Genomic DNA, 19,621 nt, shown 5'->3' with positions numbered 1-19,621 from the left:
TTTAAGGAAGCCATAACAAAGTTCAAGGCTCTAAAACGGAAACACCGTATCAGGGTCAGCTTATTTATTTCTGGATTTCCGGAATACGAGCTTTTTTTTACCTACTACTACTTTATGACATTTTTTTATCAGCTATGCAAAAATCAACAGAAATCTGGGTTTCCTAGAGATAGCTTTGATACATGAAGACGAAAGACCTGAATAAAAGATAAATACTTGTATTTAGTTTAATTTATATGTTGTTTTCTGAAAAAAGAACTAAAATTCAGGAAAATATTGTACATGCAGAAAATTATAATCAAAAAAACAGTACGCATACGCCCTGTACAACCACCAGAAATACAAGGGTGTAATGCTTAACAATGACATTCAAAACACACCTGTTAACGAAAAGTGGTGTACTAATTTTTCTCACAACTTTCCCTTTTAAGCTTTTTTCCCACTGCCTCTTTGGAGGGTTATATTTTTCTTAGTTTTCAAAACCAATGCTCAAAGAAAATAAAATTAACAAAAACAAACATTGCTGCGCTGAAAAGCTTTTCCTTTTGCCAAAAATAAGTTTTCAATATTCTTCTTTTTTTTGTTGGTTTTAAATTTGTTTCGCTCAAGAGCGTTTTGTGTTGGGTGCTTGTAGCTTAGGGTGGTTTGGATGTAATAGAAGCAATAATTTTGTGATGTGTTATGGTTGAGTATTCTCTGTTGTTAATCCAGACATCCATCAGTTAGTATAAAGAGAACGGACCTAAGGTTCGGAACCGAGTGGAGTTTCGCACATAATGTGTTTATTAGCGTAAGATTCATATTGTTCGCGGTATTTGAATGGATATATAAATAATACTTCAATAGAATACACGGTTTTTTAGAGTTTATAAGTGAGTGATAAGAACTTTGAAGGATTATTGCGCTTCCTACCGCCAGCTCATATCGTTCGTCTTTTATTTTTTTGTGAATTTTATTTACTTTTAATTTGTTTGAAAAATTTCCATTTGCAACTTTTTTTTTGCAATCTTTGGCAGGTATTTAATTCGTGTGTATCCAAAATTTCCGTTCATTTTGGATTTTTATAAATAAAGGCATAATTTGAAATGCTATTAAACACCTCTTTGTGCTTTGATATAATTTCTTTTGGCAATAATTTCACCCTCTAATATATTTGTGTTTCTCTTTAGCAAGACTTATGTTGGTGATTTAAGGAAAAGAATAAAATAAAATTAAATAAAATTAATAATAGCAAGAAGAGGAATAACTTTCTTTTTAAATATGGGTATACGTGATCAATTGAAAGTATTTCGACGAAATCGATCTAAAGAACCCAATCGAAGACGATCAATATTTAATTTAGTTGAACCGAATCAAATAACAGAACAGTCATTACAAGTATGGCGAGAATTACCGGAGCAAATACGACAGGATCCTAGTTTGGCATCTTTTCAAATTGAAAATGATCGTTTGCATGGTAAGTTATAATAATATGATTTTTTTTCAGTTTTTTCCATTAAATTCGATAAGGAGAAACATTGAACTAAAAGATAATTAAAGGAATTTTTTGAAACTTTGCGAAAGACTCATGTGTTGTATTGGAAAGATTTTGAATAAAAGCTTTAAGAAAATTTTACAGTGATAGATTATAAATTTCTACGATTTTAAATTGATGCCTAAATTATTTACTACCTATACTTACTTACTTAAGGCGGTACTAGAGTCCTGTGAGAAGTAGGGCCTCCCCCAACAAACTTCTTCATCTAGCCAAAGGCGAGAGACAGCATTACTTATACACATGGTCGAAAAATTCTCCGTACAGCAGCTTTCTTTTAGTTGATTCTGAGATAAAATATTTGTTTTAAATATATATTATGAACAAGTATTTTAAAAACTCACAATCACAATTTTTTAAATTTTGGTAATAAAGTGAAGGGGAAACTTACTTTTTTTTCAATGTTATCACTTTGGTTTTCACATTTATTCCTAGTTATTTTTTCAAAAAAAAACACTAAAATTAGGCTGCTGTTCGGAGACTTTTTGGACTTAGCGTATGTAGATTTAGAGTTTAAAATATTGGGATATTAAACTTAAATTGGAAACAAAACCGTTTTCCTGCATTGTGATTTTATACGAATATTTGTCTTTTCTGGGTTTAGTGAATCCACTAACCTGTAAAGTGCAAGTGTTCAAATAGATCTTAGATAATTTTGAAAATATGTTTCGATCTTCAAAACCTAAAAATGAAATTAAAAACAATTGAATTAAGACATTTACCCCAAAAAAATTCAGACGAAATGGAATTTTGATATAAAGCTGGTTTTATAAACCCTATCATTTCCTTAAAAAATACTGGACATTTTTAATGAAGAAAGTGCAAAAAATAAATTTTAAAAATTGGGTTTTAGCAAAACGATAATGCAGATTGAAATTACATTGATATTTTGCGTCTGGATGTATAGATCAAATGTTGCCCAAAAAGGGATCCAATTTAATCAGCACGGTCTCCTGATTCGTTTCGTAAGGTTTTCCCTAGGGAAATAATTTATTTTCGTCTGGTATTCGGGAGCGAGCAACCTAATTCTGCTAAAGCAGTGCTTTAAAGAATGCATTGAAACTCTAAGAAAAGCTTACGATTTATTTGGATTCATAATGTTTCCATAATGTTTCAGATTTTTAGATTGATGTTTAGAGGTTGTTCACCTGTTTTCCATACAAATTGTATTGGAGCTTTAGACTTTTTAGCTTCCCATAGAAAATTATTGTAATCGGTCTTATTTGTCGAATTGAAAATTTTGACATTTCTTGACGTTTTAATTTTAAATAAAAGAATTAAAGAGATATGTCTGTGTATGGATGAGTGTCTAAGTTTGTAATTAAAGGTTTTTTTTTTTAAATTCAAAACAACTTACAAAAATAATTAGTCACGTCAAATATTTTACCAGCGAAAAGTGATATCAACTCCAGAACAATATTCTAGGAAAAGTTTTTTTTTTTTTTTTAATCAAGGCAACGGTTTTTTTTACAAAAAAATAAATAAAAACCTATACAAAAAACACATTACCAAAAGTTGGTAAAAATTAGTTTTCGACACTAATATCTTGAAGAAAATTAAAGAAATTGAATTCGAAGTTCTTATATAGAAAGTATTATTTTCAACATGTACATCAAATCTTTTGAAAAAACCAACTGACAGTTTTTTTGATGAAAAATAAGAATTTACAAAAAAAATACTCAAAATTGGTCAAAACTGATGTTTGATTCGAATATCTTGAGAATAGATTATACAAACTTATACAAATTGCTGCTAAAATAGATTTTGACTGGTGTTTGGCTTGACTAAATTTAAGTAATTTTTGAGAAAAATTTAATTGACAAAATAAGAAATCCTACAAACAAAAAAACAGAAATGGTTTTCGTCACAAGTATTATGAAAACAAATAAAGAAGTACTGACTTCAATTCTTTTTATCTCACACAAATTATTGTTATTAACTTCCCATAGGAAGTTATTGTAATGGGTCCGATTTGTAGAATTGAGAATTTTGACATTTTTCGACGTTTCAAGTTCCCTAGAGTCGAAATAAAAGATTTTTAGAAAGATGTCTGTGAGTGCGTGTGTACGTACGTCTGTTATACAGATAATAAGGCAGAAAGATGTAGAAAGGGCTTTCAAGAAAATTGCGTGGGTGTTTTTTTTACCATAGCAGTTTCAAAAAAGGTGAACATTTTGGTTAATAATGAATATCTCACGAACCAGTGACGCTAGAGACTTGAATTAAACATATTTTTGGAAAACAAATCTAGTTAACGGCTTTTATAAATGAAACAAAATTAACACATCGAAAATTTTACGAATAAAAAATGATTTCATCCCCAAAACAATTTTGTGCAACGAAAAATACGGTTTTCAACAACTGGTAAAATTTTGAGAAAAATCAAATTTGGCGATTTGTTTGATAAAAAATAAAAACCTAAAAAAACATTACTCAAAGTTGGTAAAAATTTACTTTGGACTCAAATATCTTTTCAAAATAAAAAAAACATTATCTTCAAACTTATTACAGAAGATATTGTAAAAAAATCTAACAGTTACAAAAATAGATTTTAAAATCAAAACTATTTCATCGTATGCAATATATTGCTGGTTATTTTTAATTTTTTTAAAATAATTTAACTGATAACTTTTTTTTAACAAAACATGAAAACCTACAAACCTTTTGAGCAATACAAATCTATAGATGTAGACGTATTAGTGTGGGTCGCATCCCAGCCTCTTTTAAATATTGTGTTAAAGTTTTAGAAATATCGACAAACGTGAACGGATGGGTGGTATTCTAAAAATGTTCTTTTCATTTAATACACTTCTTTCAAATGTATTGAAATTCATAGAAAATTCCCCTGTCTTTTGAATCACCTAGCTATAGGAATTATAAAAAGCAAGAGATGACAATATTTATTAAAGGATAGCGCTTGCTAGAAACAATTGATTCAAAGTTAACCTTTTTCATTTTCAATGAAAAAAAGAACATCGTAACTAGTAAAACGTTTACTTACTAAGCCATCAAACCTATTGTCATGTTTTAGTTTAACTTGAGCTAAGAATGTCCAAAACAATTTTAGGCATAAGTTGTTTTATGTACCAGAAGTAAACTTTTGATTTTTCGCTTACGATACAATTTTTGCAAGCTGTTTTAGTCAACTTAACTTAATCTAATTACTCTATTTAATTAATACCCGTGTTTTGTTGGTAATGTATCGTATGGTAGGATTTTACACGAATTGGAAAAACAATATTCATAGTATGAATATACTAGCGATAAAAGTTAGAGTAGAATCAGGCTAGGGATGGGTTTTTGAAATTTATAAGAGTCTCGAATGGATCTTATGTGATTTTGTTCTCAAATGTTGGTAGGATTGATATAGCATTTGTATCTCGATGGTTGTGTTCGTTGAGTAGTTGTGCATTTGGATTCATGTGTTTTCCATTGGAGGAAAAAAAATCTGTTACTGTTGATATTATTTAGTTTTGTTAATGAAAATGAACCAACTGGGCTTATTTTGCAACAATAGAAAAGGTAGTTAAGTTTTGCTTTGTTTCCACCAAAGGTTTACCTAAATATAGATTAAATAAATCTTTTTGGTGTTTCCACTGCACAAGAAGACTTTAAAATGATTAAGTTTGACAGCACTTTTGAAAATGCAAATGGTGTTTCGATGTTTTTTATGAAGTGCAAGTGAGATATTTTGATTCGTGTTAAACAATGAAGAACTGAATAATTCAGCAACATATAAGAATATTATTACCTTCTCCATGTGCAATTTTGTTTTTTTTTTTAATTTGATTAAAACAAACCTATTTTTTTGGAACACAAACATGCAAATAAACAGACCATAATGCATTATCTGTAAAACTAACTCCTCCACACAGGTTTTTCTTCACAAATTTTAATCGATTTCGATCCCTCACCGAATAGAGTCAAATCAAGCTCATTTCAAGCTCGCTTCGATACCACTTGTTCATGCAGTAGTCTACGAACAAACCCCATTCTTGAAGTTTTTATTTCATGTCAAAGCTGCAATTGTTAAATAAACTATTTTTATAGAATCTCAATTTCCAGATGTTTTCTTACCATTTCTTCTTGAAATTTGTCCATTTTATTAGTTTTAGTTAGTTTTTTTGCTAAGTTAATTTTAACATTTGATTTTCACAAAACTTTCTCTATTTGTGTTTTTTTCTTAAATTATTATTCTAACAGATCGACTTTCAGTTGTTTTTGATTTTTAAATACAAAAGTCTGGCTACTGCGGATCGTTTTGTTGGCAATTTCTTTACATTACTTTTTTTGCAAATAACAAATATTACTGTTCCGCTCTCATTTTCTTCAGAAAGTTCTCTAAAACTTGGTTTTTCGTACGATTAGAGCTGGATTAAGTTATTACTCATTTTTTTTATCAAGTTCTAGAACTCTGATTTATATCTCAGTTTTAGTTAGAACTTCGAATTGTTAGAATATCAAATTAGAGGGCCTAGGATATTGGAACTCGGTTTAGGAAAGTTTTTAGTTCTTTCAAAGACTTTATTTTTAGATTCATTCCAGTTTGGAATGAATTTTAGACCAGACTATGCAATAAGAAATTAAAAGTCATAAATAAAAGATTCATAAGGTAAGAATATTGTGGACTTTGAAAGTTTCATTAAATGTATTTAAACCCATTAAATTTTACTTTATATCATATTTAATTTTCGTGCGCTCCGTTTTAGTTTTACATATATTTCGTACATTTTACATAAATTCACATTAGTGTTTATTATGATCCCGATTATAGAGCGTGCACAAATAGACATAAGAGCTATTTAAAATATGCCGAGAAATATCGTCCAGCAACACGACCAGATAAAAGTGTAAATAAATATGATTCTAGATGAGATGAGAAGACGCCTCTTTTGACATCTATGCATCTGAAAAAATTTTTAAGAATACTTACTTTTTGCCAATGTTGTTTACGAAAATACCAAAAGAACGTTATAAAACAGTTCCATCCAACCGAGATCTAAAACTCTCTGAACTCAAATATGATTTTAATCTGAGTTCTACAGAAATAAATTCTAAATATTTTTAAAACAAAGTGTCATAGATAAACTAAGAGTTTTTGGTCGAGTTTAAAATTGATTTTAGAACTTTCTCAAGGAATTGACCGTCAATATTTCAATAGCTATGAATTTTCAGCAAGTTAAAAGCAAACAAATATTCATATTCAAATATTTTTAATACTTGGATGAAATTCGAAATGTTAAAAGTGAGTACACAGCCAGTAACAATGCTTTAATTGTTATCTAAATACAACAAACTCTTGAGTTTAAAGATCAATTGTTATCTCAAAATTCTTGACACAAGCGTTTCTTATAGTCTCGTTAAAATATAAAAAATTACGGTCCAAATTTTTCCATACTCAAAGTCTAAAATTAAATGTTCCGATTTAAAAAATAAAATTACTAAAATAGCACCTCATTCAAAACTATTTAAAGCCAAACAATAGAATTCAAAAGAAAAGTAAACGGACTCAATTGCCAAAAATTCCTAAGTAAATCGATATTTAATAAAAAATAGGCGCCAATATTTGTTAGCATTTATTTTATATACAATACATTTATAAATAGATAAAAAAGTTCAATGGAACAACTATAATACTCATCATTAGGGCAAATTTGGTGCTAAAATAAGAAATTATACTTAAAATGTTACACCTTGATTATTATATTAATCAACAAAGTTTATTTCATGCACTACTTGTAAATTTGTGATAATGAAACACCTTCCTACTAAAGTAATTAATTGTGTATGAAAAATGGAAAAGAAAACAAAATAAACAATATAATAAAAATCAACATTTGTCACGCATAGTTTGCATTTGAATTTAAAAAATTTAAAGGCCAATTATATGCAGATTAGTTTATTGACGGATACATGCGTCACATTGTCTAAATCTGATGTGAATTTATGTCATCAGATAACAAGTAACAATATTCAATTGCAATGTTTTTTTTTGTATTTAATCATAGGTATATTCAGGTAGATAAATATAAAATAAGCTGAGAACTTCCATGAAAGCTTCGTTTAATGATTTCAAGTTTTTGAAATTCCACCAGATTTCAATTTAAAATGATGTTAGGATATGGATTCACATCAAACTTTAGGGTAGACATTTCTGTACTTATTTGAATTTTATTGGCATTGTTTTGGCACACGGATTAAAATAAAGTTAATTTATTCACAAGAAAGTGAGGTAACACACACTGTTAAATGTAATTACTACAAAGTTCTCTAAAAAATGTTGTATGAGGTCACTTAAATTGACTTAAAGTAGTTTTCCATCTGGGATTTGACAGTTTCGAATTTTCACTATGAACACACCCTTAACTGTCAATGTTAAAAAATAACTAAAATCCGATTCATTGGACTGTCACAAGAAAAGTTATAATTTTTCAAGTCTCAGAAAGTATTACTGAGAAAGTATTACTGCAAAACTAGTACTAAAGAAGCATCGAGTTTCAAGTTTTGTATTGCTTGAAAATTGATTTGAAATTGACATTTAATGGGAATTTCTGAAAAAACATCAAATTTTAAAAACTATTAAAATTAGTGAAACATTAGACCTTGTTTTATAAAAAGTTCCGTTTTTTGAAACAAAATTTTGAACAGAAACACCATTTTTTTTATTTAAAGGTTCGTCTACACCAAATGGTGAACGATACGTCAGTTCTGGTGACGAAATCGAATCAACTCTGGATGAAAGCAAAGATGAATCAGAATATATCAATCTGAAAAGCTACAAGCGTAAAGGTCGGCTTACAAGTTGTTCTTGTGAGGAAAAAAGGTAAATGACTATCATTGTTTAGTCACATATGTGTGTAAGGTGATGCAAAATCTGTGATCACTGACGATAATATTTCGTAAAGAGATAAATCTCTAATTGACGTTTCTTTTGCTACCGTTAGTAGTTTACAAATGTCAAACAAATATTGACATTTATCTCTAAAGCGGTGGTGACAAGTTTTGCGATCCCTGTTTCAACATACGTAATAACTTATTTCTATTATAATTTTAGTCCAAACTGTGAAAATCACAATTCAATCATTGACCATCAATCCTTAAATGATACTGAAATAACAAAGAAGGAAGTTCAAAAGGAAAAATTTATCAAAAAAACTTGTCTATTGATATTTTGGTTCCTTTCAACGATAATTTTGATAACTACCCATGAGAAACATCTGATTGAACAGCAACTTTCAGTGCCTGAATATGAAGAAAAGCGTAAATAAAATCGAAGTTCTTTAAACAACTCAAGATTTTAAACTACTTCATTTTTAGTTTATTTCCTTCCAAGGAATCCCAGTGGTAATTTCAAAATCACACTTCTGGGTGCTTTTGCGGAGCCGTATAATCTAACCGGAGACTTTTTGACAGTTCAATTACAAATAGTAAATTCGATGTCTTGGAATGACAGTGAAATTTCTGAGGTAAGTTTAAATTCTATCCCGATTTTAAGAAACAGAAATCTAATTTTGAAATCATATCTCTAGGATATACTTAAGCCATGGATTGTGCCAATTGTTTCCGAAAACGAACACGACTCGACTGCTATGAGTTTAAGAAATCACACGTTCTACATAAGTCCTGATATAATTATGCAATTAGAAGAAGACAATAACACTCGTTTGAGATTGAAAATGTTTACAAATGAATCATCATCGGGTTTTCCATTGAAAATTTTCTATGATCCTTTAGTGATAAATATTGAAGAAGGAATTATTTTATCTACTTTGGTATTATCAGTTTTTTATGCTCTACTTGTTTGGGAGGTAAGTTTAACTTTATTTTTTAATTCAAAATTTGAATTTCGAAAATATCTTCAACTTACTTTTTTCTTTAAGGTTTTTCATAGGACATTTATAGCAATAGTTTGCTCGACTGCTTCAATTGCAATTTTAGCTTATGTAGGTGATCGACCGACAATGGAAGAAATCGTCGTTTGGATGGATATGGAAATGTTAACATTGCTCTTTTCGATGATGATACTTGTTGCGATTCTAACGGAAACTGGAGTTTTTGATTATTTGGCAGTCTTGACTTTTGAGGTACTCCAACCATTTTTATATTCATAGAGTTAATAAGTTTCATGCAATAATATCATCTTTACTTAATCAAAAAAGCTTAGACCAATACTAACTAATTTTTGCCATTATGGCCTAAACTAACTGTTTACTTGGCTCTTATTACATTGTTAATAAAACAAACCATTAAAAATAAGGTGTAGGACATTGAATGCAAATATTAAAAAAGCAAGGTTTGGGTTAAGGTTTTTCGGGCGTTTTGTCATTTTTAATTTACCCAAAGTTTGGGATGATAAAACCAACGCCAATTAAATTGCGGCTATGTCAGGACATAAAACAGTAGAAAGAGATACCTGCCATTCCCTTCCTTAGCCTTTAAAGGATGTACAAGCGATTTCATAAACTAAGATTAGTGATAATGGAATCTCCCGAAATTGTAAAAATAGAAACTGGACCAATATTTTAGTATTTATCAGATTTGTATAAACTTTAAAAAGAAAATCAAAGGAAATATCAAAGTCCCTACTCCTAGCAAACTTTTGGGAAAGCAATTCCAATGACTTCAGTTGGATCTTAAACAAAAATTCAGGGCATTTGAAGCAGAAAAAAAATATTCCCAGGAAAAAGAAATTCCCTTGAAGATTCTCGACAAGTTTTGTTTATTTAATGTTTCCCATTTAAATAATTTAAATCTAGTTATTTTGGACTAATACAAATTTCCCTCGGAGTTTTTGCCTTTCTCGAACACCTTTTATGTAAACCATGCTTAAAAATTACTTTATTAGTATCGCGACACAAATTTCCAGGGAAGTCTGACAATCATTGAATTAGGTTTTAGTTCGAGAGAAAGTTATTTCCAGAGTCATACAAATTTTAGAGTTAAAGAAATATTCAAACAGAAAAGACCTAAACAGTCAAAACTTCAAATTCTCAAATTAAAAACACAATATCCAATAGATTACATTAGATAGGTTTTATTTACTTGCAATTATTTGTACAATTTCATTAACAACCTTTAAAGTATGGTTTTGCCGTCTGCCTGATTGACAAAGTTTCAACTGTATTAAAGTTTTGTAATTAATTAAGTTGCATTTGTGTTAACTAAAAATTTTAATCTCCAAGTCTGCTTCTATAAATAAGTGCTGTTTTCCAATATATAAGAATTTTAAACACATCCACTTTATTTAAGAGAGCTGAGATTTAAAGTTACACCTGTATCTTCTGCTAGCCCAATACACTCTTTAACCCATCCTGTTTTGCTTTGTATCGCTTTTAAAGCTGCTTTTTTGGTAAGCGATTGTTGGGCATATTCTGTACTTTCAGAATCTAATAGACTTGCAGCTTCAATGTTTTTATGAAAAGTGGGGATAAGAATGTTTCTAACATTATCATGTAGTTTGTAAAATCTCAGAAGTTTTTCCACAGTCTCAAATTTCTTTGCTCCCCACACTTGGGCTGCGTAAATCACAGGATTGATTGGGATACTGCTTCGAAATCTTTATATTTACTGCTAAGCGCAGTGTTTTTTTGTTTTTTGAAACATTCTTTCCATGCCACGTTAATCGTGGTCTTAGCCTTAAGAATTTTTTCCAAACTTAAGTTTTAGGTAAAATATACTCCTAGGTATTTGTATTCTTTCACTCTTTCTATATTCTCATTGTTGAAGTACCATTGTTCACTTGAGCTTAACCTTCCTCCACCTTTCTTGATAACCATCACTTTCAACTTGTTCAGGTTCACTGCCAAGCTCTATCGTCCACAGTATTCTGAAAGTCAATTTATCATAAGCTGTAAGGATTGCTGTGGGTTTGCCAGCAAGAATATATCATCTGCGAAGAGTAAGGCTTTAATGATCTCTCCAGTAAATCAAACACCTCCTAGTAATGCGACAGTGATGTCATTTATAAATAGTGCTAGTACTAAGAGCAAACCCTGTATTACTCCCGACTGCGTCTGAAACCATCCCGATACCTGCTTTCCAATCCATACCGCTGCTCTCGTGTCTGCGTACAAGTTCTGAATAACTCTTCCAAACTTAAACGATATCTCGGATCCAAATAAATTGAACTTCTATGCGTTTGGATCAACTGAGTCAAATGCAGCTTTAAGATCCACAAAAAAAGTGTATAGCTTTTTATTTTTTTCCAAAAAAGACTCCGCAATGCTCCTTAAAACGATTATATGATCGATGGTCGAGTAACCCGAGCTGAATCCGGCTTGAGACTCACATTATAGATTATTCGAGTCTATCCACGTGTTCAGCCGCTTTAGTAGAATCCGAGTAAAGATTTTATAGGAAACGTTCAAAAACGAAATTCCTCTATACTTGGCTGGATCTTCGATGTGTCTTTTTTTGTGTATCGGAAAAATCAAAGCATCTTTAAACTGCTGAGGGATGATTCCAGTTTCAAAAATTTGATTATGTATGTTTGCCAGGTTCTTAATCAGTTCTTCAGTGCCATATCTGTAGAATTCCGCTGGTATCCTGTCTGCACCTGCCGCTTTTCCATCTGCTAGTGCGTTGGACGATACGCGAACCTCCTCATGCTGGGAAATTGCACTGTCTAAAATCTCGTCATGAATATAGGGTTGGGGATAGAAGATCATGACTGGGTTCAACATTGCTGGGTTCAGCAGTTGATCGAAATGATTTCGTAGAGTAGAAGTATCCAATCCACGATTGATAATATACTTCTATCCATTTAGTTTTCGTGCCAAGTTCCAAAATTCAGAGGGACTACTACATCTAGCTAGCTTTTCTGCTTCAGCTTCATAATAGTTTACTCTTTTTTCCTTACAAAGCGCTTTATAAATTCGTACCATTTCGCCACATTTAAATGTTACCACAATTGGCATATGATCTGAATAGTTTCTTTTTTGAACTCCAAAATCAGTTATAAGTGAGCTCCATTTACCTCTTTCCAAACTACAATCTATAAAAGAGCTACCTTGTTTCCCAACAAATGTGAATTTACCTTAGTTGTCTCCCTCACTGGTACCGTTTTGGATCCGGAGCCCGAAAGTTTTGCATAGATACAACAACTTTGCACCCCTTCCATTCTTCGTTGAATTTTTCGTTCTCCTGCTCATACCAATTCGATCATTTGCCGTTCCTCCTTCGTTTACGATCCTGGCATTTAAATCTTAAACTAGCAGCAAATTTTCAACCAGGTTTACCGATGTAACAAACTCCTTAGTTTTTCATAATCCGCATCCCATTGGTTACAATTTATATAAGTTGGCAATATGCGGAATATCTTGCCATAAATGTTTAGATCCAGACATATTACCTCCTCATAGCTTTTGAATTCACAGACGTTACTATCAATATCTTTTTTATATCCAATACAACAATTAAATATTGAAATCTTTGTAAAAACACATCAAAATTGACTAAAAATCTCAGCTCAAAAAGATTTTAGAAGAACTAGCAGAGAAGTTTGGCGGCTTCGGTATAATTCAAAAATCTACACCTACCCATGTTTTTGCTAAGGATCCGAATATTAAACTAGCAAAGCTGGATTTTCGAAATCAAATTTTTTCCATCTACCCATTTACGAACATTTTTGAAAATTTCTTTGGATGTAATATTGTGAGTTCTATAATCGTACGATAGATTTCTTATGAAAAGATTTCTTGATCTTCGATTGATAGAATTCTTTCGAAATAAGAAGTTCTTGAAATCAAAACAATTAACAAATACTTATACATACTTACTTACTTTCTCATGTGCTCAGACTTTTAAAGTCCGTGGTTTTTCCTTGTGGGACTATCGTGTGCTTTGCAGCGATGTGTTTTCTTCAGCTTTTTTCAATTTCGACGATTCCTCTTTGACTGTTCTTCTCCACGTGCTTCTCAGTTTACCGACTCTTTATTTTCTAGTAATAATGGCAAGTACCTCCTGGCCCGTTATCCTATCACTGGATGTACGGTTGGGCCAGAAAATCCCTAAGTTGTTTCGTAGACAATTATTAATAGAGGTCTGCTGTTTCCAAAACTTTTGGAAGCAATTTTTAAATTTTGGCTGAGTAAACTCAATTCTGTTTAAGATTTCGGAACTTTCTTTGTTTAACTTAATATTTTATTTAGCAGACATCACTTATCTTCACAGTTAGGGAAACATTTTAAAACTACTAACATTCTTCACTTTTCCTTTATAGATTTCCGGCGGTAAGATTTGGCCTTTAATATACAGCCTTCTCATTACTACATGCTGCATATCGGCTGTCCTAGATAACATGACAACTGTTCTACTAATGACTCCTGTTGCAATAAGGTGCGTAACAAAGACTCATTTTGTGTTCTTAATTCTGTAAAAAAAAAAATAATTTAATTTTTAGACTAAGTGAAGTTATGGAAATCGATCCTGTGCCAGTACTAATGGGTATCATAGTTCACGCCAACATAGGCGGAGCAATAACTCCCATTGGTGATCCCATTAGCATAATAGTTTGCTCAAATCATTTTATATCAAGAAATGGAGTAACATTTTCTAAGTTTGTAGCACACTGTCTACCGGGAGTAGTTCTAACTGTTCTCTTTAGTTGTCTTTATATGAGACTTAAATTTTGTGATATTAATTCTTTGCGAGTTAGAGAACCAAAAGCCTTGAAAGAACTTCGTCGTGAAATCATTATTTGGCAGAGAGCAGCAAATTCATTGGCAAACTATTCGAAAGATGTAGATTTGGTTCGTGAGACATTGATGAAGAAAGTTGACATTTTGAAGCACAAATTGAAGAAGAAGCAAGGTGGTGTTGGATCAGAGGATGCATACATTCATACATTGGAAGAACTTAAGGCAGCCGTAAGCATGATAAATGTAAAATCAAGATGAATAGTCTTATTTCTTCTATATTCTTTCAGTACCCAATTCGAAACAAGACGCTGCTGATTCAATCGGGCTTCACTTTGGTCTTTGTGATTTCTATGTTCTTTGTTCAATCCGTGCCAAGTTTGCAAACTCTTCCACTGGGCTGGGTGGCGCTACTTGGTGTTGTCTTCCTGATGATAATTTCCAGTCGCAATGACATGGATGCTATGGTCCATAGAATTGAGTGGACAACGTTGCTCTTCTTTGCAGCCATGTTTGTTATCATGGAGTGTGTAGAGAGGCTTGGACTTTTTGTATGGATCGGTAATCAAACAGAGGATGTGATCCTGCTTGTGAGCAAGGAGAATCGATTAGCAGCGGCAGTTTTCATTATTCTATGGATCTCAGCGATGACTTCTGCTGTTCTTGATAGTATTCCAGTAACAGCTATGATGGTTAAGGTTGTAGTATCGCTGGTGGCAAAGGACACTTTAGGGCTTCCACTTCAACCACTTGTCTGGGCATTAGTTTTTGGATGCTGTTTAGGAGGTAAATTAATATTGAAGAATTTTGTAAATGAAAAAATGACTTATGGACATTTTTGATTTCAGGAAATGGGACACTTTATGGAGCTTCTGCAAATGTCTTATCAGCTGGAACAGCTGAACAACATGGATACAAAATTACTTTTACAAGATATTTGAAGTATGAATGCTTATATAATAATGTGCATCAAGGTTTTTAAACTGTTCTTTTTTTATTCTTTTGAAAATAGGTTTGCTTTCCCCATGATGATTGGACAAGTTGCAGTTATTACATCGTACTTAATGGTGGCACATATTTTTTATGAGTGGCATTAAAAATAATGGTTTTTAATCTCTGTTATATACTATTTGTTATTATTATGATGGTAGTTTAGGGATTTGATGCAATAAAATGTTTAGACTAGTTTAAAAAATGTTTACCTATTTAAAAGACCTGGATAAATTACACAATTATGGAATATTATGAATATTTTTATGGAACTCATGGAACTTCGGCTCTATACAACAATTTATAAATCCTCGAAGTGGTACAAAAGTATATGACATAGACTTTTCAGATGTCAGAAAAAAGGGAATGTTATTAAAATTCTTTTTTTGACAGTAATAAATAAGTTCACTTTTATTTTCGAAAGAAGACCTAAGCGATACTCAAATTAAATTAATATTTGAGGTCAAAAGAGCAAAAGTAGACTCAGAGATTGTTTTAATTTCTGAAAAGTGATAGCAGCAACTTTTATTTCAATTACAAATAATTAGTAAATTCATTTTTTTTTCAAGTAATTGTAATTAATAAATTGAATAAATATTCCTACTTAATGAATGTAATTAAAAATTAGTATTAAATTGTTATTTATTGATAATTAAACAAGAATAAACAATACACATTGTGTACAATGTACAATGCTGACCAAAATAATATGTATTTACATGTAAATTATAACTACAAACAGGAAACTAATTACTTTTGTTTTCAATTACATTTATGCAATTACAAGTAATCGTAACTTCAAGTAATTGTAATTGAATTGTTTTGTAAACATTCTTTCCCAACTATGAATGAAAGCCATTAATGTGTTCCAGGTTTATATTTCATATTTGATAAATGAAATTTGCGTTTTTTTTAGTAAAAAGCTTAACGGATAATGACTGCCCTTAAAATTTTTAAAAACTGTTTTAGCCTTGGAAAAATGGGAAGTGATATCAATAAATATGGTCTCAAAATTCTGAATATCAAAAGTGGTGAACAAACATAAAACTGAGTAAGGTATTCCACTACAGCTCATTGTGCTCCTGGGCCTCAAATAAGAACTTTCGCCAGCTTACTCGATCTCTAGCTTGATCCAGTTTTGAATACCAAGTTGACGTGCGTCGGCCTCAACTTTATCACTACAGCAGAGATGAGGCCTGCATCTGCTTATTGTTCCCTCATGCTCGACATGCCCTAGCCATCTTAAGCGTTGAACACGCAGTGTTTTGACCAGTTTCAAGTCTCTCTACAGCTCGTATAACTCATGATTATATCTTTTTCCGCCAGATGTCACTTTGCCTGTCAGCACAAACCGGACCATAGATCGTACGCAGAACATTCCTCTCAAAGATACCAATAGATCCTTCATTCTTCATGCACCATACAGCAAGACTGGGATGATTAAGGTTTTGTACAGTGTCTCTTTGGTATTTCGCGATAGGGCTTTATTACTCAACTTCTTGCTTAGGCCAAAGAAACAGCGATTAGCAAGGGTAATTCTACGTTTGATCTCCGTGCTGATGTCATTTGCAGAATTAACAGCAGTGTCCAGGTAAAAAAAATTGTTTACCACCTCGAAGTTATACATGTCAAATGTCATGTTTGTTCACGGTGTGACTCCACTCTAAATACTTCGTTTTATCCTCGTTAATGTCAAGACCCGTTTTCTTCGCTCAGGCTCGATTTTAGAGAAGGAACCCGTCACTGCTCGTTTGGTTCTTCCCATAATGTCGATGCCATCTGCAAAATGGTAATGCAAAATCGTATCGTCACCTCCTAGTGGTGCCCGTTGAATGTTGAATCCATCGGATCCAGAGCTCTGACACCTAAGTTACCTTCTCAGGAAGTAGGAGCAAAAGACCAGATATCGCTCTGAGGAACCAGCTTCAACGATTCCAGTCATGCGTAGGAAATTTTAAAGTATGATGAAAACACAAGGTCTACACAATATCTTGGATATGCGGATATGACCAGAGTTATCTCTGGTCTCAAACTCTCAATTAAGACGTTGACATTTGTTAAATTATTGCCCAGTGCTGTCAGAAAAATGAGGAAAACATCTAGTTTCCTGTTTTGACATGTAGGAAATTTTTCAAGAATTTTTAGCGATTTTTGAAAAAAAAAACTATTTATTATTTGTCAATGTTTCAAGCAATGTAATCTCAATTGACAAATCTTTTTTTGGTGAATGGAACACGATAATAAATTGATTAGTTTTTACTGGCGATGGTGTTGTTTCTTGCCAGTGAAGCTGTCAAATTTTCTTTTACATAGATTTATTTTAACTGAAGGAAAATAAGAAGTGAATGCGACAGTGATGTCATTTATAAATAGTGCTAGTACTAAGAGCAAACCCTGTATTACTCCCGACTGCGTCTGAAACCATCCCGATACCTGCTTTCCAATCCATACCGCTGCTCTCGTGTCTGCGTACAAGTTCTGAATAACTCTTCCAAACTTAAACGATATCTCGGATCCAAATAAATTGAACTTCTATGCGTTTGGATCAACTGAGTCAAATGCAGCTTTAAGATCCACAAAAAAAGTGTATAGCTTTTTATTTTTTTCCAAAAAAGACTCCGCAATGCTCCTTAAAACGATTATATGATCGATGGTCGAGTAACCCGAGCTGAATCCGGCTTGAGACTCACATTATAGATTATTCGAGTCTATCCACGTGTTCAGCCGCTTTAGTAGAATCCGAGTAAAGATTTTATAGGAAACGTTCAAAAACGAAATTCCTCTATACTTGGCTGGATCTTCGATGTGTCTTTTTTTGTGTATCGGAAAAATCAAAGCATCTTTAAACTGCTGAGGGATGATTCCAGTTTCAAAAATTTGATTATGTATGTTTGCCAGGTTCTTAATCAGTTCTTCAGTGCCATATCTGTAGAATTCCGCTGGTATCCTGTCTGCACCTGCCGCTTTTCCATCTGCTAGTGCGTTGGACGATACGCGAACCTCCTCATGCTGGGAAATTGCACTGTCTAAAATCTCGTCATGAATATAGGGTTGGGGATAGAAGATCATGACTGGGTTCAACATTGCTGGGTTCAGCAGTTGATCGAAATGATTTCGTAGAGTAGAAGTATCCAATCCACGATTGATAATATACTTCTATCCATTTAGTTTTCGTGCCAAGTTCCAAAATTCAGAGGGACTACTACATCTAGCTAGCTTTTCTGCTTCAGCTTCATAATAGTTTACTCTTTTTTCCTTACAAAGCGCTTTATAAATTCGTACCATTTCGCCACATTTAAATGTTACCACAATTGGCATATGATCTGAATAGTTTCTTTTTTGAACTCCAAAATCAGTTATAAGTGAGCTCCATTTACCTCTTTCCAAACTACAATCTATAAAAGAGCTACCTTGTTTCCCAACAAATGTGAATTTACCTTAGTTGTCTCCCTCACTGGTACCGTTTTGGATCCGGAGCCCGAAAGTTTTGCATAGATACAACAACTTTGCACCCCTTCCATTCTTCGTTGAATTTTTCGTTCTCCTGCTCATACCAATTCGATCATTTGCCGTTCCTCCTTCGTTTACGATCCTGGCATTTAAATCTTAAACTAGCAGCAAATTTTCAACCAGGTTTACCGATGTAACAAACTCCTTAGTTTTTCATAATCCGCATCCCATTGGTTACAATTTATATAAGTTGGCAATATGCGGAATATCTTGCCATAAATGTTTAGATCCAGACATATTACCTCCTCATAGCTTTTGAATTCACAGACGTTACTATCAATATCTTTTTTATATCCAATACAACAATTAAATATTGAAATCTTTGTAAAAACACATCAAAATTGACTAAAAATCTCAGCTCAAAAAGATTTTAGAAGAACTAGCAGAGAAGTTTGGCGGCTTCGGTATAATTCAAAAATCTACACCTACCCATGTTTTTGCTAAGGATCCGAATATTAAACTAGCAAAGCTGGATTTTCGAAATCAAATTTTTTCCATCTACCCATTTACGAACATTTTTGAAAATTTCTTTGGATGTAATATTGTGAGTTCTATAATCGTACGATAGATTTCTTATGAAAAGATTTCTTGATCTTCGATTGATAGAATTCTTTCGAAATAAGAAGTTCTTGAAATCAAAACAATTAACAAATACTTATACATACTTACTTACTTTCTCATGTGCTCAGACTTTTAAAGTCCGTGGTTTTTCCTTGTGGGACTATCGTGTGCTTTGCAGCGATGTGTTTTCTTCAGCTTTTTTCAATTTCGACGATTCCTCTTTGACTGTTCTTCTCCACGTGCTTCTCAGTTTACCGACTCTTTATTTTCTAGTAATAATGGTGTTTCCGTGTATAATTATTAAAATTAATTAGGAATTGTGTAAATTAAATACTTTAATATCGATCTATATGTAAAGTAAAAATTATTAAGACAAAGGAAAAAACACCAC

At 32.1% G+C, this 19,621-nt stretch overlaps 1 protein-coding gene across 2 annotated transcripts; it reads left to right on the top strand.

Moving 5' to 3' along the window:
- The first annotated feature begins 649 nt into the window (after window positions 1-649).
- LOC129952058 (P protein-like) lies at window positions 650-15,293 on the top strand. Of its 2 annotated transcripts, none has more exons than XM_056064482.1 (12): window positions 650-872; window positions 1,170-1,456; window positions 8,207-8,357; window positions 8,589-8,794; window positions 8,852-9,000; window positions 9,064-9,342; window positions 9,415-9,618; window positions 13,755-13,870; window positions 13,935-14,400; window positions 14,460-14,955; window positions 15,018-15,111; window positions 15,182-15,293. In XM_056064482.1, the coding sequence occupies exons 2-12, from the start codon at window positions 1,261-1,263 to the stop codon at window positions 15,264-15,266; spliced, it is 2,442 nt and encodes an 813-aa protein (XP_055920457.1). In that variant the 5' UTR covers window positions 650-872; window positions 1,170-1,260; the 3' UTR covers window positions 15,267-15,293. The 2 variants fall into 2 exon arrangements, with proteins under 2 accessions (XP_055920457.1, XP_055920456.1); XM_056064481.1 differs by having other exon boundaries at window positions 650-1,016.
- The last annotated feature ends 4,328 nt before the right edge of the window (window positions 15,294-19,621 follow it).

This window comes from Eupeodes corollae, chromosome 3 (genome assembly GCF_945859685.1).
Source record: "Eupeodes corollae chromosome 3, idEupCoro1.1, whole genome shotgun sequence".
Taxonomy (NCBI): Eukaryota; Metazoa; Arthropoda; class Insecta; order Diptera; family Syrphidae; genus Eupeodes; species Eupeodes corollae.
This window is presented reverse-complemented; position numbering and strand designations above follow the sequence as displayed.